The 27,587-nt window shown below is 41.8% G+C and overlaps 1 protein-coding gene across 15 annotated transcripts in view; it reads right to left on the reverse strand.

Moving 5' to 3' along the window:
- Window positions 1-27,587, reverse strand: part of LOC146990126 (serine/threonine-protein kinase BRSK2-like) — a 139,574-nt gene that overhangs the window by 72,620 nt on the left and 39,367 nt on the right. For all 15 annotated transcript variants that reach the window (XM_085769161.1, XM_085769154.1, XM_085769147.1 and 12 more), the window contains exon 2: window positions 1,043-1,137. In XM_085769161.1, the coding sequence (XP_085625287.1) occupies window positions 1,043-1,137 (95 nt within the window). The remainder of the gene's footprint in view (window positions 1-1,042; window positions 1,138-27,587) is intronic.

Genomic DNA, 27,587 nt, shown 5'->3' on the forward strand with positions numbered 1-27,587 from the left:
TGCAATAACATGATGCAACCGGGTGAGGCTGCGTAGCCATCGTCCACTATCAGAGCCTAACTTCTGCATTAATGATAGTTAATGATGTCCTATCGTCCTATCACGACTTCGACCAAGAAGCGTATTGTTGACCACATTGTTATTAGTGATAGAAACTGAGGCCAAAACTATAAGAATAATCCTGTAACCAGGCAGCTACAGCCTCGCTTCTCTGCCCTTTACCAGCCACTGATTGCTTTCAAACTGACTTCTAAGTTGCTGTGACATCACTGATGAGATGTTACTGCACTTGACAATCGAACTCGCCTCCGCTCAGAGTAACATCAGTGTTAATGACCAATTATCTGCCAGACTTAACGGCAGATAGACGAGTCCCACACACACTCTGCTCATTAGGATAAAACGACAGAAAAGCTCAAAACCACAGAGGTAAATGGTCTGGTCACATGCACACACACACACACCTATGTAAGTGCCATATATTTGAGATGTGGACAGGAGTGGAGGTCTGATGCATGTCTTTTTCTTCAGAAAATGTGCTGCTGCTGATCAAAGCAGGTCCAATCTACTTGAAAACCTCACAATGACTCATCCACACACACACACACACACACACACACACACACACACACACACACACTCAAAATATCACACCACCACACACCAAAACACATTATCACACTCACACCCTTTGTGTATCCCATGCTGCTCAATAAAGCCATCTTGATGGATCTGTCTTGTCTAAAATATCTTCAGATGACAGTAAACCGGTCAAAAAACTAAGCTAATTACACACACAAACACTTTTTGACACTAAAGTGTGTGCGTGTGTGTCAGAGAATATAAGAGACAATAAAAAGGCAGAAAACTGTAACAAACACTGTCAAATCAGTATTTAGAGAACATGCAGAACATGTTTTACACGATATAAAAGGACAAAACTGAATCTGATAAACGAGGCCTCTATCACAGGGATCAGAGGTTTTGTAGTGATAAGACGTGCAGACTTGAAACATGAATAAGGTGTGTGTATGTGTGTTACCTTCATAAGAACAGACTCGCTGAGCTTTTCTCTGTTGACAATCTTTATGGCGACTTTCTGACACGTAACACAGTGGACGCCCAGCTTCACCAGACCTGAAACACAAACATCAAATTAAATTAACATGAAGTTGTTTCATCAAAGTCTGATTCACACTGAGAAAACAGGAAAAGAGGACAACATAAGAGGAGGGAGTCATGCATCTTGATAAATGACATCACCCTCAAGGCTACCCATCATCCTCTGGGGTGCGAGTCACTGCTGGAATCTGCTTCAAATGATTCCACACACTCCACTGAGCCAGATGATTGTAGATAAACTAAATCCAGGATTTCAAGGTAAAATGGACGACATGAATGAGGCTGGAGGCTGTGAATGTACTGACTGAGCAGGTCCAGTCTTCACCTTGGAAACCGTGGATGTGACAAAATGACTTCAACTTCTATTCAACCTTCAACTGCAGTGAATCAAACATCATGTTTTCTAGTAGTGTAGCTTTATATGCACGGGGCAGACACTAATGATGCTAGGGGAAATGTTTTATAGTGGACGTATCAACCGAAAAGAGTTTCCAGGAGTTAGAGGAGAAAAGTGATACCACTCTCAGCTATAGTTCGCTGACAGTTAGCTTAGCTTAGTTTAGAGACTGCAAACAGGGGGATAACCTTGGCAGATTCTGTCTTTCACTGATTAAGAAACTGTATAGTTTGTTTAATCTATACAGTGACAGCATACAAACATACACACACAGACAACAGCACACACCAAGACATAAACCGAGAAGTAAATCAATGAAACAAAAGAATAATAAAAAAATATATACATATAGATAGCTCCAACCATTAAATGGATAGTAGCATTTTTTTAAAGTGGGGTTGTATGATCTACAAATAGCCCCTAAGTACTTTAATTGCAGTAGAAGACTCTCTGCACTCCTACCGTTAGCAACGCCAGCCCAGGCCTATTTGTAGATCATACAACCCCACTTTTAAAAAAATTATACTATCCCTTTAAGGAAAAATTCTTATCATTATTGTTGGCAGACACCACATGGGTCATGACTAAAACAATAAGAGATGCAAGAAAATAACAACACAAAACACCTATTTTATAGCTCCTTAACCCTAACCAACCCTGTCCTCACAGATCTTTCTCTAAATTTCACTACATATTCGAAAAGTACAGTATATATAAAAAAGAATCCTGAAAGCTTCTGATGCAACTTATTTGAGCTTGAAAGTTTTGCATTTAATTGCAGGTAAACTGCATCCTGTAAGGATGGTGATGCCAAAACTGTGTTGAGTGTTTCAAGGATGTGGTAATCATGTCTTCAGATATGAGCTCAACAGCAATGTTTAAAATGACATATAAACTCACTGGAAATACTGCAGTAGACATCTGTCTGTCTGTGATCATAATGGAAGTAATTTTACAGAACATAAAACAGGCGGAAAACAATAAAATTGACTCCCAAGTCTTTTTTTCATTTTGTAGAAATATCAGCACAGCACGCAATAGCTCTGTCTTATTAAAGCTACAATGGCTCCATCCATCTCTATCAAAGCCCTGACACCAAGGACCAGAGTTTACTTTGTACTGAAGGTCTGCAGACGGCTCCAGAAATGCCACTGCGCATATGCACCTCTTCATTACCTCACGCTGCATATATGTTTCACAGGAGATGAGTGTCACTCTGTTGATTTCCCTGCGGTGATTTCCCTTACAGAAGAAACAACCAGAGCCGTGAGCAGCGGGGGTGTTTGGGCCAATATGAGAGTCTGGGGGCTCTTTTATGTCTTCAGTTAGAACCGAAATGGCACCATGGGCGACATTCACCAGCTCTCATTGATCTTGTTGTCAGAGCAGCTCAAGCGCGGCTATGAAAGCTCACCACAACACAGGGCACGAAAGGCCCCATAAAGGCTGATCACACCTTCACCCCCCACACAGGTTCTGAGTGGATGGATGGATGGATGGATGGATGGATGGATGGATGGATGGATGGATGGATGGATGGATGGATGGATGGATGGATGGATGGATGGATGGATGGATGGATGGATGGATGGATGGATGGATGGATGGATGGATGGATGGATGGATGGATGGAGAAAGCTCAGAGTGAGAAGGAGCAAGAAATACCCAGTGTTGTAATGTAACAAAGTACAAATACTTAAGCAAATACTGTACTAACGCATGATCTTTCCTTGACTTTATGTTAAGGAAAGATGTTAACTCCACTTTAAATTGGGTTAGGGGGTTAGGGTTAAATAAAATGTGTGCTTGTACTCTTGATACATTTCCCTGAATTACTAGAAAATTAAATCAGGTAAAACTGTTAGACTTCCAAGCACCTAAACCAAAGAAATAGAATAAAAAGAAGAAGAAGGAGGAGGAGGAGACGGAGGAGGAGGAGGATGGCATTGCAAAAAGAAAAATGATGAGGACTGAAACCATCATGAAAGCACCTGCTGCAGGTTCTGCTGCTAATGTAATAACTCTGGTAATGGGTGACGATGCCAACTGTGGTTGTGAACTCAGAAAACACTGTGGGGGCAATGCAAGAAATGTTTTTGAACATTGCATTGAAAGATTGTTCCTACTGTATCAAGTAAGGTATGTAAATTTGGTCGTTGAGCTTGAGGGAACTGTTATTAGGGATGACTTTAACATCTACTAAAGTTATGTTGTATTGAGTCACCTCCTTTGATTCTTTCCTCCACCATTTATTTCATCTTCATCCTTGTTTTTTCATAGAACATATGACAACTACTACTTTTTCTGCAGCCTTAAATGTTGTAACTTAAGTTACAGAGTCCATACAATTGCTACCACTGTGACAACAGAATCTATTTACAGCAATTATAGTAGGCTTTGTCATAAAGTCAAAGTCTGTGTCCCGCTGGGAACAGAGCTTATGAAATATAACATTCCTGAGTAATTGAGTTCTTATAAACATAGTTGAATATTGATAATACTGAAAATGTCCATTCCTTGTTAATATTAATCAGGTAATGAACCAACTCTAACTGATCCACGAGTGAGGGATGAGCTGTGATACAGACTGTTAGACACTAACTTCTGTATCTTGAGGTTTGGAGATAAAATAGTTATGGTACAGTCATGTTTCCTGCACCTCTGAGGAGGAAGACATATTACAACATTAGTGTATGTTACATCTCCATGGGTCCAGTGAGGCTGTAACGATGACCCATCTCCACATCTGCGCCGCTGTGATCTGGTTTCATAATTACCCCACCGACACCTCAACGTCTCAGAACACAGCTAAACGTGTTCGATCCATAACGAAAATCATAAAAAAAACACTTTATGCTTGACATTTTTCATTGTGCTTCTCTGGGTTATTAGAGTCATTATGTAACCCAGCCGGCTCCAACAGTAATAATCGTTGACATATTCACATTGAGAAATGTCCACTTTATCTCTCCCTGTCTCATTTTTAACAAGCAAGATGAGTTCCTGAAAGATTGTATATCTTAAGGACTTCAGTCAGTGTCAGTTCAGGTGTTTTACAGATCTGAGAGGCAGAACAACAACTAACAACAACAAAATAATAACAAACATAAAAGTCCTGATGGGTGCAGCAAATATTAATGACGTTTCTAATTAACCGCTGAGCAACTATGAAGGAAATTGTGTGTGAATCAGTTGATGTTGGAGGCTCAGTCACTTTGATCTAATCTTTTGACATTTTATGTATCTTATTGCAAATTAATAGTGCACCCATATCTTATTAGTTGCCATGGTAATAGAGAGGTGAAAAGTGTATTAAAAGAAGGGATGTCGGGGTGGTATTTAGCTCTGTTGGTAGAGCAGCCGCCCCGTGTGTTGAGGCTACAGTCCTCACTGCAGGCGGCCCCGGTTCAAATCCTGCGTCGAGCAGCCCTATCCTGCGTCTCATCCCCCCCCCCCCTCTCTGCCTCCTATTTCCTGTCTCTCTCTGAACTATCCTGTCAATTAAAGGCGAATTTTTTTTTTAATTAATATTTATTTATTTATATTTATAAATATAAAAATATATTTAAAAAAAGAAAAAAAAGAAGGGATGTTGCATTTATGCACCCTGACACCTGATATTCTCTTTATTTTTGGAGCAAGGGTGGGTAAAGCTGGGCTGTTTTTATTCAGACATTCTAAATGTGTCTTATTGAAGGTGAATCATGGGAAGATATCTGTTGACCTTTGACCTGCTGCTGTGAGCCACTTGACTTGTGATACTGGCGTCTCTCTCTGTGCCAGAGGCGTTGTGTGTTGAGAATTATACTCAAAATCCCAATTAAGCTTCTTAAATGATTAATTCTACATTTACCACCGACCATGAACACAAAGAAGTTGGAGACAGGAGACAAAGGCTCCACACAACAGCTTTACAATACAAGTCAATTTCAAATCCCAGAGTGCACTGCTGTAAGAAACAGCCAATCACTGAGCAGCCAATTCCTTTACCTACAGTACTAAAGCCCTGGGAGTGGGGATAACAAAAGCAGCTGTGGTGCACTGTTTGTTTTCCAATTAACCACACACTTTAACTCCCAGCGAGGGTCATGGGTATTGTAGTATTTACTAGCTTCATGCATATCAAACTAAAAATGAACACTTCTCATAAATGAGACTGAAGGTTGATTGACGTTTACATCTTTGTTGAAGAGAGATTTTGCATGTGGACGTGAGGCAGCAGCTTTTGTTCTGTCGTAGTATCGACTAACTGGAATCAACATGGCAGCTGATAATTATGTTGAAGAACTGACCAACAGCTCCCGGAGGAGAATGAATTAGCATAGCCAACTGGAAGGCACTAATAAGATAGCATTAATGGTTAAACAAGCACGGTGAATGAATGCAGCGGATGACACAGCCTAGATCGAACATTAATTAACTTTTCACTCATTCTGCAGCAAGCAGGCAAAGCTGAAGTCATTCATTGGCTTCTCTAAGGTTTACCCTGAAAATCTACCGACTTTATAGTTTAAAAGCCTGAGAAAAAAAATCACAACATGATATTTTGTCAGATGATGCTCTGGATTTTAGAAAGGTCTCTTGACAGAGTCAAGTGAGTGTAATGATAACGACTGAGGTCTGTTCAGCCTGGTGTTCTGCTTTTCTTCCCACTGTTCTTCTGCTACTTGAGAACAAGCTCAGTTGAGGCTATGCACAGGAACAGCTTCCCTCCAGGGATCAATAACGTATTTTGATTCACTACTAAATACAAGTCCCAGGTTTCATTGATCAAAGTTGAGGCAGGTGCAGCTCAAACACACTGACACCGATGGGCCCTGCGAGGCAGGTGAGACTTTCTGCACTGTGGGAGGAGCTCACAGTTCCACACAGAAGCAGCAGAATCCTATTGGCTGCCGACTCCGGTAGAAGAGTCCACAGAATATTGAATGTGAATCTGCTGACATGTCTGGGTGATCACAGATTTGCTTCATCTGCAGCAGCTGGACCAGGACGACACTGGACCAGGACGACACTGGTCCAGCAGGAGGAAAAACCTGAACTGTGACTTTCTGGATTGTGTCATTTCAAGAAGGAGACAGTTGCTGTTTTCTCGCCCCATCCCCCAACTGCTCAGGAGCGACACGATAGCTGTGTTTACTCTGACGCTGAGGGGAACGGCGGGATGGAAGTTTCCAGGATATGAACTGAAACTTTCTCTTATGATGTGACAAACATCTGGAGGGGGAAAGAAACTCTACAACAGACGTGTCAAATAATTCCTGAATGTTGGAGGTGGTTTTGTCCCAGAGCAGGAGAACAGGCACCAACTCCACCACCTCCATCTGCAGCACACAGGCAGTCAGCTGTGATCAGTGCTGACAGGTCGGCTGTTGATAGGGTGACCTTCACCAGTCACACACTTTACACCCCCACCTCACTCCCCACCCCCCAAATGTGATGAACTGTGACAGGTTTGCCTCAGTCATGACATTTTAATTATTTCTTCCAAATCTTGGTACACTGTTAACCTGCTCCAAATGTATATATATATATATAAAAGAACTTCAAAACATAAACAATGACCAAACTTGTTAATATATTGTTTTAGAGGTACTTACTCTCATATGGACTTACAATTATGTTCAATTTGCATGAGGATACTGTACAGTATCATGCTAATGTGCCAAGTTTAAGTTTATTGGTCACAATTTTTTAGTGACCTCATGTAAGGGGTCATGTGTGTTTCTGTGAGATGAGCTTGTAAATGCTGTTTCTTCCTTTCGTAAAAAATATCTGGGGTCTCATAAAACCATGTAGGAGGAGCACTAGATGTAATTTTATATGTATTACAGGCTAAAGCAGGTGTGACTAATATGGTGCAGAGATAGACTGCAGCAGTGAATGACTGAGCTCTTCTCTGACAACAGGACACAGCGACAGATATCTTCTTCTCCTTGTCTGGTCAATATCTTGACACAGAGAAATCTTCCAGTGCTCAGGGGTCAAGGACCTGCAGGCCACACTCAGCCACCCACACACTCTGACACGTCAAAGTAAAGCCAGAGGAGGTGAAGAAACCTGGAACCTACATGTGGCCAATAAGAGGCATGTTGCTGCCGGCTGTGTGTCGGTGACTAGAAGGTAAAAGAAGGTTGATCCAGGAGAGACACCAGACAAAAGGAGAGAGGGAAAGAGAGAGCAAGAGAGTGGGAGGAAACTTTCAGCAAATTGAACTATAAATAGAGACACAATCGAGCACTTTGAGCTCGGCTCCATGTTGTGTCTTCTCGCCACACGTCGGTGGATGAACAACAACAATAACACGGAGGTATTCAGCTGAGGAAATCAGAGCATACGTTCAATTATTCACATATTCCTGTTCTCATTCAGAGAGTGAGCCTCTGTGTGAGACGGCAGCCGAACCATCGGGAGAAAATGGGGTCAACGTCTCGAACGTCAACCACTCTGACATGTGAACAAGAGGAGACGAGAATCAAATTAGAAAGCCTCCGATTAGAGGATGAGAGATACGGTTCATAAGCTTCCAATATTATTAGTCTCACATCACACATCTCACATCTCACAAAGCAAAACAGGGGGAAACACTCTGACGTGTTGTTATTTCTTTAAATGAAATGCAGTATCTTAGGCAGCAAGTCCAGAATCCTACAAAGCAGCGAGCTGGACTGGAGCGACAACACACAGGAAGAGAGCTGCCTATACTTCCTGTGGCGACTGGAGCCCTTCAATTTTTGCACTGAATTCCTACTAGCAGTCGGTAGTAGCCAGCACATTACTCTACACAGTGATGTGAGAGTGGAGTTATGGCTGGGGAGCAGCAGGTGCAGCAGGTGGTGGCAGAGACAAGGTCAAGGGACAAGACAAGATACAGAAGATGGTGGATAACCCTTCCCACCCCCTTTATGGGGAGCTCTGGCAGAGGGGGAGCATTTCCAGCCAGAGGATTACCTTCTCTATGCTTCAGATGCTCCTTTGTGCCTATAGCCATAAGACTACAATAGACCACAATATCACCTTACGACAGGCCTGTTTTTATTACATGTTATATGGGTCACGTGCTATTACATATTTAGTATTTCTATCTTGTATTTGTTTTACCTATCTTACTATTGACCATATTCACAGCGTCGCCATCTTTGTTTACGTCGTCACTCAGGGTGGGAAGATTCAACGCCGTCACATAACGTTACCGTTAACGTTAGCAGTTGCAGCTAATCCCGGCTAACTTAATTCAAATCAGTTTAACCCAAATGTCATTTTACTTTGAAATACGGCCCAATGTCCCTTCAGACGTTAACAACCCATGCCTTCCTTAAATCTGTATCAACCAGGAAGCGATGAAAGGAAAGCAGTTTATCGGACTCTCAACATTTGTGCGTCTTGCAGCCAGGGACGCAGCAGTTACGGTTTGTTTACCCACCCCCAATGAGGATGTAAGGAAAGTGGCAAATTCCACTGTTGTTTCACCACAATTTTATCCTTTGGAGGATGAGGCCTCTATATGTCATTAAGACGCGATGAGTGTGAAAAGTTTGGGAACCACTGCTGGAGAGAAAAAGTTAAAAGTTGTGTGTCTGCAGGCTGCAGCTCAGATGTTTTTGTTGTTTCCTGGTATAAATGAGGACTTAAAAATGGCAGCAGATACACGGTGGTGGTGGGAGGAGACCGCTGCTGACACTCAGAGGCAGGTCCATTCTCACAGTCCACAACTGCTGAGTCAGACTAATGACATCCAGACAGCAGGAGATTTATGGGATTTGAATGGATCCACCTCATGAAGCCGGACAGAGGGAAAATAAAACTGACTCAACAGGAACACACACCGACAGAGACCCCTGTGTTTCCACACCGAGGAGTGCTTAGGAGACCATTAACTCAAATGGGATTTTACAGTCACATAAAAACAGTGGTTGACCAGCCGTCTTCAGACTCGGAGCAGGAGCGCGGGGCCAGAGAATGAAAGCAGTGGAGCAGCCAAGCACCTGTGGAGCTCAGCAGGACTCTGATGGAGTTTCGTGGCTGTCTGGATAACATCTGTAGCAGCTGCCCGACCAGACTGATGAACCAGACGCCTCTCGCATACGAATCAGACCTGGCAGACACCACAACTGAGCTCTGGCCTATTTACATCTCATCACAGAGACGGGTAACATCCTTCTCATTCACTCCATCAACCACGACAGAGAGGCACTCAAAACTAATGTTGACGCTTGCACATACCAGTCAATACATATTCATTTTCCTGCCTCATAGCAAGAAGAAAGATATCGATTAATCCTCCACATCAGCCCTGTAATTGCCCACCTTTCTATCAGCCATTTGATGCCATCCTCCTTTGTTCCAAACAATCGTCTGAGTCAAGACCCCCTCCCTCGATTCTGTAACATTGATTAACTGCTGCTTCTGGTTTGCCAGTGAGGCAGACAGGCACGCGGCCGTCCCAGCAGCGAGGCCTGGCTGATGCATTCACTGTCACGGTATTGCCCACCGCGGCTAATCAGATCACGTAGACAGAAATGGGGCTGAACATTGATTTCATACCATGAATTAAGCATCGCACACTGCTCAGCTGTCCCACTCCTCGTTCTACACCATTGGATTTGAAATAATCAAGGTTTGGTTGGACAGCTGTGGTTTTTTAAATACATTTTCAAGCCATTTTTTATTGATAAGATCAGTAAACAAGCCAGCGAGGTGTGACGGAGTGAAAATAATTAAAAGAGAAGCACATGTTTTTTGTCCAGAAGCGTGTGTAATAAAAAAAAAAAAAGTTCAATCTGAGCTGCTCCACCTGAGCACTCCCGACAGCTACCTTTTAGTGGTGTTTGAAAATAAGGTGAGTTTGTTCGGTTAAAGCAGAAGTAAGCGGAATATTTGTGTTAATATAAGTCTTAAATAGTTCTGTCTTCCGATGGCAATCACTTACATAGAGTGTTTGGTCTGAAACACGGGTCTGTCAGTCACTCTGCTCTGCTGTAAGCCGAGAAGAAAACTTTCCTTGTATCCTACAACCTTTATCCAATGAGGAGAGAGAACGGCATAAAGGGGCGGTCCTCTCTGTGTGTGCAGCCAAGGGATGCGCGTGAATGTGGTGACGTAGGGACGAGGACCAATAGATCCATGACGAGGGCGGGGACTGCTAACTCCATCGGCTGACAAGAAGTCAGAAAAACGACCGGATCGCTTACTTCTGCTTTAATTAAAATGTCAATATCACAAAATGTACTGTTAGCTTAGCATTAAGCTTTAGCTGTGTCTATCACTTTTTTGTGTCCCTGGAAACACTTTTGTGTTTTTCAGCATCGTACAGTATGTGTTGTCTATATGAATTACTAGTGTGATTGTGTTTTTGCATTTGTTCCTATAAGTTATATTTAGATCATTCTGAGCTGGAACTGATGGGTATTGTTGTATTCAGAAGCCTGTGACAAACTGTCCACTCAGAATCACTTCAGTATTGAACAGACAGACGAGACCTGCTGAAATACCAGATTGGATTTGAATGCGATCAAACCAAGCCCAGACTCTAGGTCTAGGTCAAGGTCCAGGTCCAGGTCCAGGACGACATGTGAAAACCTCTGTTGTCTAGCTCCACAGACACCAGGATCAAAAAGGTTTGACAACAGAAACTATTTTATTCTGAGTAGGTCATAGCCAGAGATGAGGTGGGGGAGATTGTTGTAAATCTGCTTCATATTTTCACTAATCAGCTGAGCTCACTATTCACACCTGAAAATCATCATCACAATGAGACAGAGATGACCTCATAGGCGCTTACCTGTTTTCACACCAACGAGATGGGAGATGGAAGCGGCCGTCCAATCAGGGGAGAGCATGAGGAGAGAGGAGAGAAGAAAAGACCAATGATTAGCTCCGGGCACAGAAATCTACCAGGCAACAGATGACGGTGACACTCGGCTCAAGCGTCCAATTGGCTCTGGTCTGTTTGTCTTTTAACTACTGTAAACTCTGAGCATTTGAATTGATTTCTTCCTGCTTCACTGTACATCCAGTGAAACAGTGGATATCTGTGTCAAGGTTAGCCTCCCCCTCCTCCATCATTTTGCTCCCCCATCCTCACCCCCTGTGTCTCTCCCCTGACAATAGGAATCCCACTGAACATTTGAATATGATTTCCCTCCCTCCGTTCTCCAAATCCTGACAAAACCAGCTCCCCTTTCTCCATTAATGAGGAAATTAATAAAACCGGCTCCTCCTTTTTCTTCTTTTCCTCCATCTTTTTCCTCTGTCAGCGAGGAGGAAGAGGGGGAGGAGGAGAAGAGGAAGGCCAAGAAAGCAGGTCAAGCCTCAAGAGAAGCAAGCAAGGGGGAGAGAGAGTAAAAGGCTTCATGCTGCATTTGAGTGGTATCAGTAAAGCTGGACGCCATCACCACTGAAAACAACACAGGCTGCAGCAGACAGATCGATATTTCTCTGAGCGTGTTTATATACAAGTTTAATTTACATCGTCTGCAGTTGATTTAAAGCCGTTTTCTCGTGTGTAACCTCAGAGCTGAGCAAACAGCCCACATGTCCTACTTACTGTAAAACAACCACGACACAGTGCTGGAAGGAGTACCAGCATGAGGGAATACTGCATACGAATACTTCACTCTATAAACTGGAGGGTTCAGTGTTTTTGTTGTTTCACACAAACTACACAGTAAAAGTCAGGATCTGAGTCGTTCCTTCTAAAACAGTCTCTCAACTTTATGGAAATGCCATAAATCACTGGATTAAAAAAACATAATGTACAAGCTGTGTGTTCTACTACTCAAAGTAAAAGAACAGATTGAGCTAGAGAAGGAAATCTACTGTAGATTTGTACATGTATGTTTGCAGACTGTTTGAATAAGGAGGAATGATGGTGAGAAGAAAAGACTAAATGACTTTATTAGGTACAGCAAAACTCCAATAAATCCTCAAAAATCCTAAAATAAATCCTGCAAAAGGCTACAGTTTGTGGTGTATTGTATTATACTAGCAGTGTTTAATCCAGCTGCCACATACAGTGAATGCAAAAAAGTTAAATATTTCTAATTTCTCAAAATACTTTTGCAAGTGGAGTGGTAAACCACTTATTCACTCATTGGAGATGTCAGAAAATTGAGGAATAAAATATGAACTGTTAAACCAAGTAGGATATAGCGAGTGAAGAAGCATCTACAACAAATATGGTTTGGATTGTTTTATTAGTAACAATCCATGAATTGTTATGCTGTTTTTGCTTATCGGTCCCTTTTTTCCTTCGCACCAGTTGAGGATAATGTTGTTGATAATGTTGTCTGCAGAACTACATTAATCAGCAGGTTAGCTTAGCAGAAAGACAGGAAACAAGGATGCAACATGAACCCACTAGTGGCTTCACACAGACAAATATGTTATATCTGGTTTGTTTAGTCTTTGTAAAAACTCTAAGTAAAAATAGAAAGTCAGTTCGGGGGGATTTCTTTTGGAGCATTTGATGGCAGGAAACAGTAACTTCCTCATTTATCTCCAATCTTGTGTAGAAACAGAAGATTGCATGGATAAGCTCTGATTGATGGAGGTGAGGGTGCAGCCATAAAAAAGATATTCTGACAATACTGAGGAGATGGGTCAGTGAATAAATGAAAATAAATAACTGAAAAATTAAAAGCCAGCATCAAAGTTGTTAAAATGTACATTTTGTATTCATATACAGTGTATAATACAAGTGTAAGTATACTACTTTCTTTTGAAAACATTAAATTGAAATACTATGTATTTCTATATTTGAATTTTAATGCATTTTAGCAACACTGGGCAGGAAAAAAAACTCTTAATAATGTGACAAATATTGTAAAGAAATTGTAAAAAAAAAAAAATAATAATAATAAAATAATAATAATAATAATAATAATAATGATGGATAATGATCCCACCACTTGACATTGGCTTGCATCACGTCACTGACCCAGATCCAGATCAGTTTCATCTGTGTGCTCATGCAGATAAACACAGCAGGGAAACCACTAGCACCTGTGGACCTGCACCTTCACCTGCACCCACATTCTCAACACTCAGTCAGGCAGCTGGATGCAAACTGGCTACTAACAAGCAAGTAACTTGCATCAGCTGCAGCAATCAACGAACAGCATGTTTAACATACTTTATCTTCTTTTGGGGATTTTGGCAGTGTGGATGCTACTATAGTTGTATCACTGCCCTCCTCAGGACTTCATGTGAATGAACAATGTCACACTATATATTTTTAATTTAAAACTCAAAACCATGCAGGAAGTGTAAAACTACTTTAGCAATAATGTGGCTCTTAATTGAAAAACACCAATTTTACCATTACATTTGTTTTGTTCTACAAAAACATGTTTGTCTGAATGAGAACGTCCACACTAACAAAACCCAGTAGGCCGTTTCCATATAGTGTATAAAGAGTGATTCATCCCACAGTGGCCCATGCAGCCTCAGCCTGCAGATTTTAACAGAATCTGTTCTGGATCCATCGCAGTACCCGGCTCCTATCACCTGTGGTTGCAGGGGAAAACCTCCAGTCCCAGAATGCCTGCCACACTCTTTCAACTAGTTATCATGCTGACAGGACACTAACAGGACTCCTCTGCCTCTGCAGCAGCTCTGAGTTTCAACTGGATGCCTCCCATCGTACTGTTATTACATTCACTTTAGTGGTTTTACCCAGCTGCAGGCGAGCTGTTTCAACTCCTGCTTTTAGAGCTGTAATCAATATGTTTTTCATTTATATATATATATATATCAACAGATCAAACAAGTGTGTTTGTGAAAGTGGGGTCACTGTGGTGAAGAAATATGAAATTCTACCTGTTCAGCACCAAACAGCCGACAGGAGAGGGGTTGGTATAACTGCTGGAGAAACTGGAGCATCATGCAGATGTGATTCAGCTTTTATTGAGGTGGTGATCATTTCAAATTCTGGTGGTGGCATCTGTTTTATGAGCTCATCAGATGCTTTCATGTAAAATCTTCAACATCTATCTACAATCTACAACAATGTACCTTTGTAAATCTACTTGTACTATGTGTATATTCTGATTTCAATTTAATGCTTAGTTGAAAGTCCTGAAAGACAGACTGAAGTTTGGTCTGCAGCAGACTTATTGGATACTTTATATTTTCAACAACCATTTATCATATTCCATACAGGTGAGCACCTTGAGGTTTCTCCTATTTTCTCCCTGTTAAGGGTTTTCGTGGGAGTTTTTTTTTTTTTTCTCAGCTGATGTCACCAGAGAATGTTGTTATGCTTGTTGTGTAAATGAAAAACTGCTTGTAAAAATGGGCTATACAAATAAACTTGCCTTGCTTTTACCACCTCAGTTGCTAATGAGGCAGAAATATAAAGGCACATTATGTAATTGAAGATGTGAGAGAGGTCAATCAGCCGTACATTCATTCTATAGCTGACAGCCTATGTATTTGTCCTATTACCCGTCCATTGCCCACCATACAAGAGCCGAGCGGTGATATTGAGCTCTGTAAAGTCTTCTTGACAGCTCTCAGGCCAGTTTAATGGCCACGACTGTGCTGCACTGCCAACGTGCCATCAGAGGGAAATCTTGTCATGACAAGAGAACGGCAAAACTTCAGCTCCTCACTTTAATGAGTTGAGTTTTATGTAACTTACAGGATTGAGGGGGAAGCAGCAGCTCACAGTAATTAACCCACAGGAGAGAGAGATAGAGAGAAAGAGGGAGAGAGAGAGAGAGCAGGGGAAAGAATGAAATCTGAGTAGGATGAGAAGAGGAGGAAAAAAGTGGGAAAAGAGAGCTTCACGTCCTCGTTCAGCCACATGATGAAAGGAGAAGAAAGGAAAGGAGGAGGAGGAGGAGGAGGAGAGACACTTCTGACAATACAGAAAAGTGGTGTTGATGCCAAGAGGAAGAACCAAACTCCCAACCCGATGACGCAACCCCCTCCAAACTTATTACAGTAAACCTACTTGTCTTCTGTGCTGCTACTTTGAGGATGAGTTGATTTACATCTCACCTAGAGACGTTGAAGGATGAGGCTGAAAAATCTGTGAAACACTCTTATCTGCTGCAGGATTTGAACCTGCAACCTTTCTTGCACAAGCAAAAGCAACATCTGGCAACTCAATTCAGATTGGATGATGCTGTGAGTTAGGAGAACATTTCAAGTCACTGAGCTGAGACAAATGAAACAACAGAGAAATATTCCCTAGGAGGTCAAATCAAAAGTTTTTATTCTTATTTAAACCTGTGGAATCTGATAGATTCTAATTTGCCAAATATGTACAAATGTAAAAACATATATTAAGTCAAGAAGTTTTTTGACTTAAGGAAACTTTACTTTAAAAGTAAGTACATGAATGTTAGCCTATCCCTGTGTCCTGTCATCTCTGTGATGTTACTCGGCCTTAGCAAATAGTCCATGGCAGTAATAAAGCAGTACAACCCTGATGTTATTTGGAAATTACTTAGATAAAGTAGAAAATACATTTTCTGAGGAAATTGTTAATGTGCTCACTTGTGCTGAAAATTGCTTGAGCCAAAATGTGTAAAATGTGATTGTGTGGAAGTTTTTAGTCTCAACCTCTGAGAGAGAAGTTGTGTGATTTATTGCTGCAGAGCCACTTTGTGGTTGCAGAGAGAGAGAGAGGTTTGTACTGTGGTCTCTGCTGCCGTCACCAGCCACGGTTACAAAAGGTGATAAAAACTTTTATCTTGAGAATCAAACTCAAACAAGTCGCTTTAACTTAGCGTATATTTCCCAGTAGAGGTGCCGATGTTTCTTTCCAAGATATTACAGGACAGAAAGAATTAGGTGGCTGCTGAATGAAAAAAACAGCACAATACCACATTTCAGAGATACTACACAAAATTTTCCAAAACACACCGTTCCTGTCATTTCAATTTCAAGTTAAATTGAGTTCTTGACCCTGCAAACGCTGCCCCAGGATATAGCAACAGACTTCTGTTTCTATTCATGTCGGAAATAGGAAAAAACAATGACCACTAACGTCAAAAATATCACACGTGTATCAACAGCCGAATTGAATCGGCTGCACTTTGACCTGATGGCAACATAGCCAACAGATATTTGAGAGACGCACAAAGAAGTTTGTGAAAGAAGCCCTCAGAGGGAGAACAGGTAACGCAGGTAATACAGGCACAAAAGGCCCTTTAGTTTAAATCACTGTAGATCAGAGCTTCATTTCATCACCTGTGCATTTATTCAACATAAGTCTACACAGTTCCCATGTATCCTCAGGTTCTGGGGAAATATTCAGCCCTGCAGCAAAAACCTTCACATTCAGTCAGTGGCTCAAGTCAGAGATTCATAATTAGTCTCTGACTGCTCAGTCACCTTCTCCAGAGACCCCTGCTCACTCCTCAGCTCTGCCAACACCCCACCCCCACCCCACAACACACACACACACTTCCTGTGCAAATTAATTTCCAACATGACTCCAACCTGACTCGGCTCGCCTGTCAGACCACGGCTGTTAATGAGCCCTGATGTCTTTCTCACAAAAGCACGGCAATTACTAATATATCTGCGACACACCAGCAACTTCAATCTCCATGAATAACACAAAGACGCACGCACGCACGCACACACCTGGCTCCAAAAGGTCTGTCAAGCTGAATAGGGGGGGGGGCTTTGCTTCGGGCCCTGCTGGAGGCTGCAGGAGACACGCTGCATCTTATCACTTTATATTGAGAATATTAGTTTTATCTTCACTTTCATCACGTGTGTGTGCCAGTGTGTGTGTGTTGATCGATGTTGTTTGGAGGAACTCTGATGTTTTTAAATTTTCTTTTAAAAAACAGCTAAAATCGTTTGTACAGAAATTGACTGACCAGGAGGAGAGGTGAGATGAAAACTCAAACCGCAGTGTTGTGCACCGTGGTTTATTGACTCTGACTGCAGGTGCTGGTGTGTGTTTATGTTGCAGATTTCTTTATTTTTGATCCTTTGAGCAATGTGGTGTGATGGACTGACTAAAGTCACATCGTAGGCATTTGTCCTGCTCTGTGTTAAAACAAAAACATACTTAATAAGCAAATGTGAGAGATTTACACGCAGCTCCATGAAGCAGCAGCAGCAGCAGCAGCTCATTCTTCCTCCCAGTACGAGGGCGCGTTTGACTCGATGAGCGGGATCATGTCAGCATCTCCACAAGCAGCTCTGTGGCTCAGTTAGCTGAGTTGGCATCCTGCTGTTGTGACCCAAATACAAGCTTACTGCCTGTCTGCCAGCTGCTGCGCTCTGATTGGCTGGGATGCGACATGAGAGAGGAGGTGGGGGGTGTACAGAGGGATATGTGCCTCCTCCGATCCCGAAGAATTTGGAAATTCACAGTGTCCAACAATACTTGCTGATTTGTAAAAGGCACTGGACAGAACATGTCTACATGTATATATGTTTATTTATAGATGTGTCCAAATGCACTGGTGTAACACCATGTGATTATTCCCTATAATCCCTCATTCCACCAGTGGAGATAGCAGCTTTTCATGCTGCAGACATGAAGCAGCGTCTGGGCTCAGACTCGGTGCTTTTGAATGTCACAGACTGTATTAACAGAATATGGTTAAAATAATTGTTAATCCACAGAAGATGAGAAAGTCCACCTGAGCCAAACCTCTGCTCTTCAGTCTGAGGATTTCTGACAATAAGCTTTGGAAATGTGACTTTGGCAAAGCGAAGGAGGAATCACAGCTTCTGCGGTTTTACCGAAAACTCTTGGCTCTTGTCTACTTCGTGTGTGCACGCTGCTGTGATTCTCACAATTAAAGCCCCATCTTGGGATTTTTAAGTGCTGGATTCAGAGGCACCCTGCATACAGACATGCACCTTTAGTAATTTCACAGCCATGACTGTCATGCAGAACATCTTAACCTGTCTCCTTGCAAATGATCATATCCTTAATTTGTTTGTGTTGAGCATTGTGTCTTGTTCAGTTTTAGTTCTTTTATTTTGGAGGCGAGTTGTTCCTAATATTATGAGCTCGCTGCTATAATCCATGTTGCCACAGAGACGACTGTCGAGCCCTTAGCGGACTGCCTGCTCAGCATGGCAACGCAAACACACACACACACACACAAACACACCCACACGCACCTCAGACCGATGATACATGTCGACTTTGTGTTGACACTCTGCTGCTCCCCAAGGCCACAGACCTGCTGAGTCCAACAGCTGCTCAGAGTCCAGAGCTCAGACACCGTGTGTGTGTGTGTGTGTGTGTGTGTGGAAGTCACTGTCACTGCACCCAACGTGGTGTCAATGACAATGAAGTGACTATCAACACCAGCAACAAACTCTCTCTTTATAACACGCACACACACGCACACACACACACACACACACACACACACACAGACAGACAGCATGGCAGCACATTCAGTCGAAACCAAAACATCCGAGCTACGGAGCTTACAAAGGAGTGTCAATCGATATGACACAGAATTCACTTAAGCATGCAAGTACACACACACAGACACACACAGACACACACACACACAGAAGCCAGATCGGTAATGGAGCTCCCACAGACTCTGGCCCAGTGCTGGCAGACAGGCTGAGTCCTGCTCTGAGAGAGAATGGGGGGGCGGGGCGGGGGGTGGCTGTGACCCCAACTGACCCTGAGTCAGTTCACTGCTACTTTCTGTGACGTCCTAATCGTTAACAGCGAATCTAATGACTCCGAGACCTCGGTCAGTTTAATTGGAATAGCTGCTATCATCGCTATCATCATCATCATCATCATCATCATCATCATCATCATCATCATCATCATCATCATCATCATCATCATCATCATCATCATCATCATCATCATCATCATCACCACCGTCATCAGTCTCTCTCTGAGGGAGAGTAATTCAATTTGTGAATTTTCATGTGGAGCTGAACTTCACACTGCTACAGTTAAATAGACCATAAATAGATTTTATCAAGTAATTTGAATTTAGAAATGAAAAATGAAAATCTAATTTAACTTTTACTTCACTTTTGTCTGAGCATCTGTAGTAAGACGAGTTCTCTTCAGACACAACATCAACATGGCAGCACGAGCTAGTAACGGTGAGGAGATCAGCATCTCCTCAGTTGTCTGGAAGTGGTTTGTGGAGTTTTTAGTGTCCAGTCTGGATCAAACCACTGTCACTGTAAAAATCTGTAGAATAGCAGCCTGTTGCACTCACAGCTGTAGAGGAACTACTGCTAACATGCTCTTATTACACGGCTCTGTGTAATAACAGTTTCACGTCGAGGTTCCATTCATCCTGTTGGGGTTCATTTCTCCAGAATGACCGTCTCACTCTACATTATCCTTTACCTAACACTGCCGTCACACATTAGCACAGTCATTTTCCCATGTGAGAAGAAGGGTCCTGGTGGAAAGATGTTACAGATGTGGAGCTGTGTAAACAATTTAAAAGTCAAAATTCATCAACATGTTGAAGACAATCAAGCCCAGATATAGGCGTTAAATCGATTAAATATAATAAATTGTGATGAAATCACAGATTTTGATTATATTTTGAGGTCATATCGTCCAGGTCCATTCTCATGTGGAGCTGAACTACAATGATTCTGACATGTGAAGTTAACTGGATCATGGCTCCATGTCCTCCTCTCGGTTTTTGTCTATGTCTCTCTCTAGTCATTAGTCACTGCAAGTTTGTGAACATTGTGATCACAATCAATCATATTCAAACGTTGCTCCTCCCTAATTGACAGTCCCATACATTACGACCACTTTCTTAACCCACTTCAGCTGCTTTATTGTGTTTTCTAATTTCAAAATTTAGATCTTCCTGCCAAACTTCTAAGATTAAATAAGGAGGAGGGTTTTTTTGGCAGATGGCCCAAACCAATATGCTGCTTGCTGAGGTTTTTCCTGATCGCACAAAGATGTTGGCTCAGTATGAGGACTGTACGGTGTGGTGTAGTCGAGAGCTCCAGAGTGGGCCGGAGAGTGGACATAGACTTGGGGTTGAAATTTTATGGACAAAAGGTCCAGCTCCATGACAACTGCATCCAAAAAAAAGCTTCAGCTGTGATAGTTTCATATGTTTTCACGGTTCAGTGGACTTTGATGCTTAATCTGACTCCAACATGTTTCTGACTTCTTTGTTTCTCCTGCAGCTCGACACCAAGACTGGAGAATATCAAGTCGATAAGGAAAGTAAAAGAGAGAAATCCTGGCATTAAGAACCAGAATGGGCGTCCTACACAAAACTACCAGCTCCTCCACCACTCAGCTGCTTCCTCCTGTTTGTGGTATTTCCAGTTTTCTAAGAGCATTAAGGAATTCACAAAGGAAATAAAAAAGCACCATGCACACATTCACATACACATTAAGCTGTAAATGCACGCACGCTTTGGAGGCAGAGCAATTCTCATTCAGCAGTGTACACTCACACACACAGTCAGTGTTTCTGCTCGAGGCTGCAGAGGTGATTCCTCTGCTCCCTCCATGATGTCTTTGGAGACACTCGACTATTTTTAGCTCTCTCTTTCATACACGTTTCCTCTCTTCTTGACAGATCACCCTTTCGAATGCCCAGTCAACGCTCAGGCGGAGCGTTTTATGCATATCCTGTCCATCACCACGATTTCCTTTCCACCTCCTTTGTTTTCTTTCCTTTTGTGAGACAACCCCACCCCCCACCCCCTTCACTCCCCAACAGCCTCCACGATTTCTTTAGCTCAGCATGACACTGACACTTTGTTGACGACTTAACAGAGTAAATTTGTCAAGGTCAACAGGAACACACCGGCCTGGCAGTGCTACCACTGTAAACGATGGTGTGAGTGGCACTTCATGCTGCTTTGGCACAAAATATCTTGTTGTAAAAAAAAAAAGACATAGGTAGGCATATGTCTGGATGTTTTATAACAGGTTTATTAAATTATTATTATTTATTAAGTCCTCCGTGCCTTCTCGGAGTTACGGGGGGGTCCGCGCAGCAGTATTTGTCCATATAATGGTTATGAATGGTGCTCACTTTACTTTGTCCAAAAAGACACACCAAAAAACATCCAAATACCTCCATAGTGCTCGTCTGTAATGTCCCTCTTGTATTGAAGCCCCAACATGAGAACTTGTTCCGCCGGTCAGTGCAAATCACGCAAGATTTGCACTGACACAGGAAGAGCAGTGAACTGAGAAACGGGGAGCTTCCGTTACAAACAAGCTTAAAACATAGACTTATTTAATTTTTTCAGAACAATTTCTCATGTTGGGGCTTCAATACAAGAGGGACATTACAGACGAGCACTATGGGGGTATTTGGATGTTTTTTGGTGTGTCTTTTTGGACGAAGAAAAGTGAGCACCATTCACAACCATTAGGCTATATGGACATGCAGTGCTGCACGGAGCCCCGCTGTAACTCAGAGAAGGCACGGAGGAACGGAGGAAATTTTCCCAGTCCTTAGTCGACATGAGGGTGAGTAGATAATGAGTGAAATTTGAATTTTGGGTGAACTATCCTATAGCAACCAAAAACGTAATAAGAGCCAATAACGTAATAACAGCCAACAACATAATAATTTTGGCCATTTTAAATGTAATAAATCCAATAATGTGATAACGTGCCAATAATGTAATAAAACTTTTGAGCTAATAACGTAATAACTTTTGGCCAATAATGTAAGAAGTTATTACATTATTGGCTGGTAATAACTGGTGCTGATAATGTAATAATACATAAATATGACTGCAGTTCTTGGAAATAATTTTTTTTTTTTCTTTTACAGTTTTTGTGCAGTTTGCTAATCAAAAATAGGTATAGTGGATGACATAGTCGTCATATTTATTCATCCAAGATATATACTATCTTTCACCTCTATCTCTCTCTCACTTCTACCATGCTTAATGATTTTTTTTTTAATTTTTTTTTTACATTTGTGAATGAAAAAACTACCTTTATATTGTATGGAGCTATACAAACATCTACCTTTAGACTTTCACAGTATCAATATAGAACCTAAAGCTGCTTTATCATCACTGTAAAACAAACAAACATTGAAATTTCACTTTATCCAACATGGGACCTTTAATCTCAACGTGTTGATGTAGTTTTTAATTTTCAAACATGAAAAACAAAGTTAGACGTATGAAACCTGCAGAGATTTCATTTTAGATCTCCAACAGCTGGTTTCAGTAGTGATCTATTTGTTGATTGGTGCTGCAAAAGAAAACATTTCTTTGAGAAAGACATTTCTGAATGTGTACAATTGACCTATGGCTAAGCCCCGCCCCCTCCACTCACTCGGACAAACAGTCAACATTCGGTGACAGGCGCTATGGCAGCTGAGACATTTCACAGGAGGCAGTTGATGGTTTTTGGAGACAGAAAGATTAAATATCATCTCGAAGTCACCAAAACTTAACTTAACTTTCCTGCTATGGCTGCCGTTTGCCGCGAAACGGCGATAGCGACGGGCTAACTTCTGTTAGCCTGTCTATGGAGTTTTGCATTATACGTTAGCATTAAGCTAGCGGGCTTTATGCTTAGTTGTGATACTGGCTAACATCCAAACATCTCTGACAATATGTTGCCTCAAATACGTTGTTGACTTAACTTAGAACAGATGTAGACATCCTTGTAAGGTTTATCCACATTTAGTGGTCTACTGCATAACTTTATCCAGAGCAGACACTTCTCTTGGTTGAGATGTGGCTTGGGAAAGGGTTAATAAAATCCACCCCGTCGCCCAGCCTCTCAGGATACCTAGTGTCAGAGTTGCATGTACCCCATGCACACCGTTTGACCATTTTAAACTTAAAATGTCAAGAAAAAACATATAAAAACGAATGAAAACTGACTAACTGCAATGCATTTCAATGGACGTGGAAGCAGAGAATGTCCGAGTGTATGGGCTAGCTATGCACACTGTGATTGGCTCATCGTGTTTGGGGGCGTGGCTTAGCCATAGGTCAATTGTGCTGCCACTTCATTTGGAACTTCAGTTGGGTGTTCTGGAGATAACGCTAACCATCAAGTTGGAAAAATGATGGCTAAATATGTTAATTAAAAAAAAAATCAATGGTAAAATCTAATCAACGCCATTGCTCCTCCGAGCCACATTACCTATTTCCAGTGGTTTGTTTGAGGCAGGAACTTATACATGACTGAAACATAAACTGGCTGCAGACACCATTCAATACACAAGTTTGGTTATGTTTTGGAGGTTGTTGATAGCCTACAATGTTTACTTCTTCCGTTTGCAAACATATCATTAAGCATGGTAGAAGTGAGAGAGAGAGAGAGAGAGAGGTGAAAGATAGTACATCTTGGATGAATAAATATGACGACTGTGTCATCCACTATACCTATTTTTGATTAGCAAACTGCACAAAACTGCAAAAAAGTCTTTTATTTCCAAGAACTGCAGTCATATTTATGTAGGCTATTATTACATTATCGGCACCAGTTATTACATTTTCAAAGGTTTTTTTAATACTAGGCCAATAATGTAATAGCCAGCCAATAATGTAATAACTTATTACATTAAAAAGTTATTACATTATTGGCTCAAAATGTTATTACATTATTGGCAGGTTATTACATTATTGGCTTTATTACATTTAAAATGGCCATATTATTACGTTATTGGCTGTTATTACGTTATTGGCCGTTATTACGTTTTTGGTTGCTACATATCCCTTTAACCTCAGAGGCCCAGGGAAGTGTGTCGCCTTCCAAACGTAAGTCTTCCTGTTCAGATGACTATCTCAGTGACTGAACTATAGACTATAGTTTGTTAACTAGAAATGTGGCTGTTAAGACCAAGCTCATCCATGTGTGTCACTGGTGTAAACTGCTGTCAAAGTTTGGAGTAATGTAAAGTTTTCTGCTTCTGTCTCTCTATGATCAATCATCTGGCATCCTTGAGAGTGACTAATACTTTGACTCGAGTCAAAGCAGAGACTAAAGCCTGGTTTATGCTTCTGCGTCAACTCCACACTGTAACTACCCCGGTGCCTCGACACCGTCGGGCACCTTTTGAAGTTCTGGGCAACTCATAACCAAAACATTAGGCGTAGGTGACCAATCCCAGCCCTTACTGTCCACGTCACCTTGACGCATGTTGCAATCTTTTGGAGGTGTGCGTCAGGCTGTGGCGTAGGGGTTCGCTGGCTCCGTGGAGGTACGCCATCGATGCATAAATCAGACTTTAGCAGCTAAACAGACAAAAAGCAGCACCCATAAACCCTGCTTCAAAGAATGAGCAAAACTCAAGAACAGCTAAAGATAGAGACTTCTGATCATCTCTAAAACAACCCAAATGCAAAAATGCTATTTTCTGAGGTGAGGGATCCTTCTTTATTATAGTTTAACAGCTTTGATCAATAAAATAGAAAAAAAAATCAAGGTCTGTTTCAATGGGATATAAACCCATATTACACTGTAGAGAAATCTGGACATAATGAATGACATATTGTTTGCTGAGTTGTGCTGGTTTGAATAAGTGCACCATTGATGATGAAACTCATAAATATGAAAAGTCTATTTGGAAAAACACTACGTTGAAAAAAATGCAGAAAAGTGTGATTGTGGGCCAAAATGAACATGACTTCACATTTAGTTACAAATTGGGATCAGTTCGGGGGTTTGTGCTCTTCTACGGTTTTAGGGTGATTGGTCCTTTAGCTGACGTCTCTGAATGACAATGTTTTCACTTCCTGTTGAGACAAAATACTGTGGACAGACTGGACTAGAGACAGGAGACGTGTCCTAAATTTGGTTAGGTTTGGATTTTAACATCTCCAACCTTCAGCTTCAGAGAAGCTTGAACTAGATTGATCAGCCTGATGGAAGATCCACTGATCCAAGGTCAGCAGACTTGTCAGATTGTGAGACAGAGAAACTCGATGGGAGAGGCTCACTGCCATCTCCATGGTTTCTGTCTGGTGTTGTGAGGAATGCACAGTTTGAGTTGGTGTGTAGGCGTCACCGCCACCGACCGACTCACAATGACACCACTGTCAGCAGGACGTAAACAACCACACATAGCAGACACAGGAATATTCCTCGTTGTGACACTGAACAGTAAATGGTGGCGCCTCGCCTGGCTTCAGGCAGAGCAGAAGGAGTTTGTGATAATATGATTATTTTGGAAATTCAAAGGAAGTTTTAAACCTGGAAAAAACATGGAGGTCGTGTCCAACATGTCAACTGCATATACGACATATGTCATCCCATTGTACCCCTTATAAGGCTGCCTATTTACAAGCAGTGTCTCAATTCGAATACTTCCATGAGTACAATGTCATGTGTACACTATGTACTTACTTCTATAGTGCGCAAATTTCAACAGTTAGTGTTGTCTCAAATCGAATACTGTCGTTGTGCATTTACTGGGAACTAACGATCGCAACGATTGCCAACGTCTTCTTCTTTTTTGGAACCGCTATTGTCGCCCGTCAACACATCTACAGTACCAGCTTGTTTTGTTTGCAATTTCAATTAACAATATTCTTTTTTTGCTTGTGTGGGCCACCTGTTTAATGGGATGTGGAGATTATGCTGCGTCGTCCGGCTCCTCTTACTGGCAGAAAAACTTACATAATCTTACATAATCAAAATAGTTAGTGTAAGTATTGAAGTATTTGAATTGAGACACAGCACAAACTTCAGCACAAAAAAATCAGATTTTCTACCAGAGGCCCTGCAGCACATGCAAGAGAAATAGATCAAGCCAATCTTGTATACAGTGTTTAATGTTATCGTTTAAGATTTATCAATGATATATGTGTGTCGCCAACACCTTTCCACATACTTTTCAAGCTTATTTCCTGTTACATAAATTAATCATTTGGACTCATAGTACATATTAGAACTGCATTGAACTAAAGCAACATGCCGTTTATGTGTTGTCAAAATGATGATGTTTTCTGAACTGGTAGCACATTTGCCTTGTTTGCATTTTTGCATTGTTTTCTTTAGTTGTGTGTCAATCTGTCGGGGCTACTGTAGAAACATCTGGTGGAAAAACAACAAGAGGAGTAGAAGAGCATGCATCAGAGAATTTAAATAGGAGGCAAAACAAAACATAGTGCTCAACCAAATACAATAAGGGGAAACTAACTCATGTGCAGGTCCAATAAACACATGTAACCAGAGGCATCATCAGACTTGACTCACTGAGAATCTCATTATATCCTACCTACATGAGACAACATTATACATTCACATTGCAAAACTATAGACTAACAGATATGAGGACATACAGGATTGATGCTGGAGGTTACAGATGTGCTTAGTCAGGGAGGAATCCTCTCCCCCCCATTGATGTTTAAATATTCACAAAGACCACGGACCCAACACCAGATTCGTGGCTGCACTACAGTACGTGATGAGGCAGCATCCACCCCGCCTGCGGACCTGGACGTCATCACATGCACACACTGAGGCTCCGAGTGGACGTCTGATCTGCTAATTATGACTCGGCAGCTCTGTGACCAGAGGCCAGGAAGCTGCATTTTTAATTGGCGAGCCTTACGTAACGACCCGGGTGGACTAAAGACGAGCCAGGAGGTGACTGGTATGATATAACTTCCACTTTGTGAGCATCAGAGGGTTCGGACGGAGATAGAAAAAGAGGAGGAAACTAAAGAGAATTAATGTGCAGGACAGAGGGATGGGACAGCGGAGATGAGGAGCTATCCTCACTCGCTCATCTCTGGGAATGTCCGATCGATGATAATCTGATTGGTGCAGAGGGGGACGAGCAGAGGAGAGAAGCACTGTCACTTTAACTGAATAACGCGACATAACAGAGACAGATAGACAGAGGGAGAGAAGGAGAGAGAGAGAAGGAGAGAGGAGGCTGGAGAAACCACAGAGACAGTGACGAGTCTCCGACTGATCACTGAGTGCAGAGGAGGAGCTGCTCCAACATGTGTTGGAGTTTAAACAGAACGAAACAGAGAGGGGAGGGGCCTCAGAGCTGTGACTCACACTGACTGGGGTGAAAAGTGGTGTTCATTATTGATTAATCTGCTGATATTTTTTTCTATGGCAAAAAAGTGACAGAGAAAATCCAGAGAGATGGACTGAAATGAT

The sequence above is a fragment of the Trachurus japonicus genome, chromosome 3 (genome assembly GCF_045865225.1).
Source record: "Trachurus japonicus isolate A0001 chromosome 3, Traja_1.0".
Classification (NCBI taxonomy): Eukaryota; Metazoa; Chordata; class Actinopteri; order Carangiformes; family Carangidae; genus Trachurus; species Trachurus japonicus.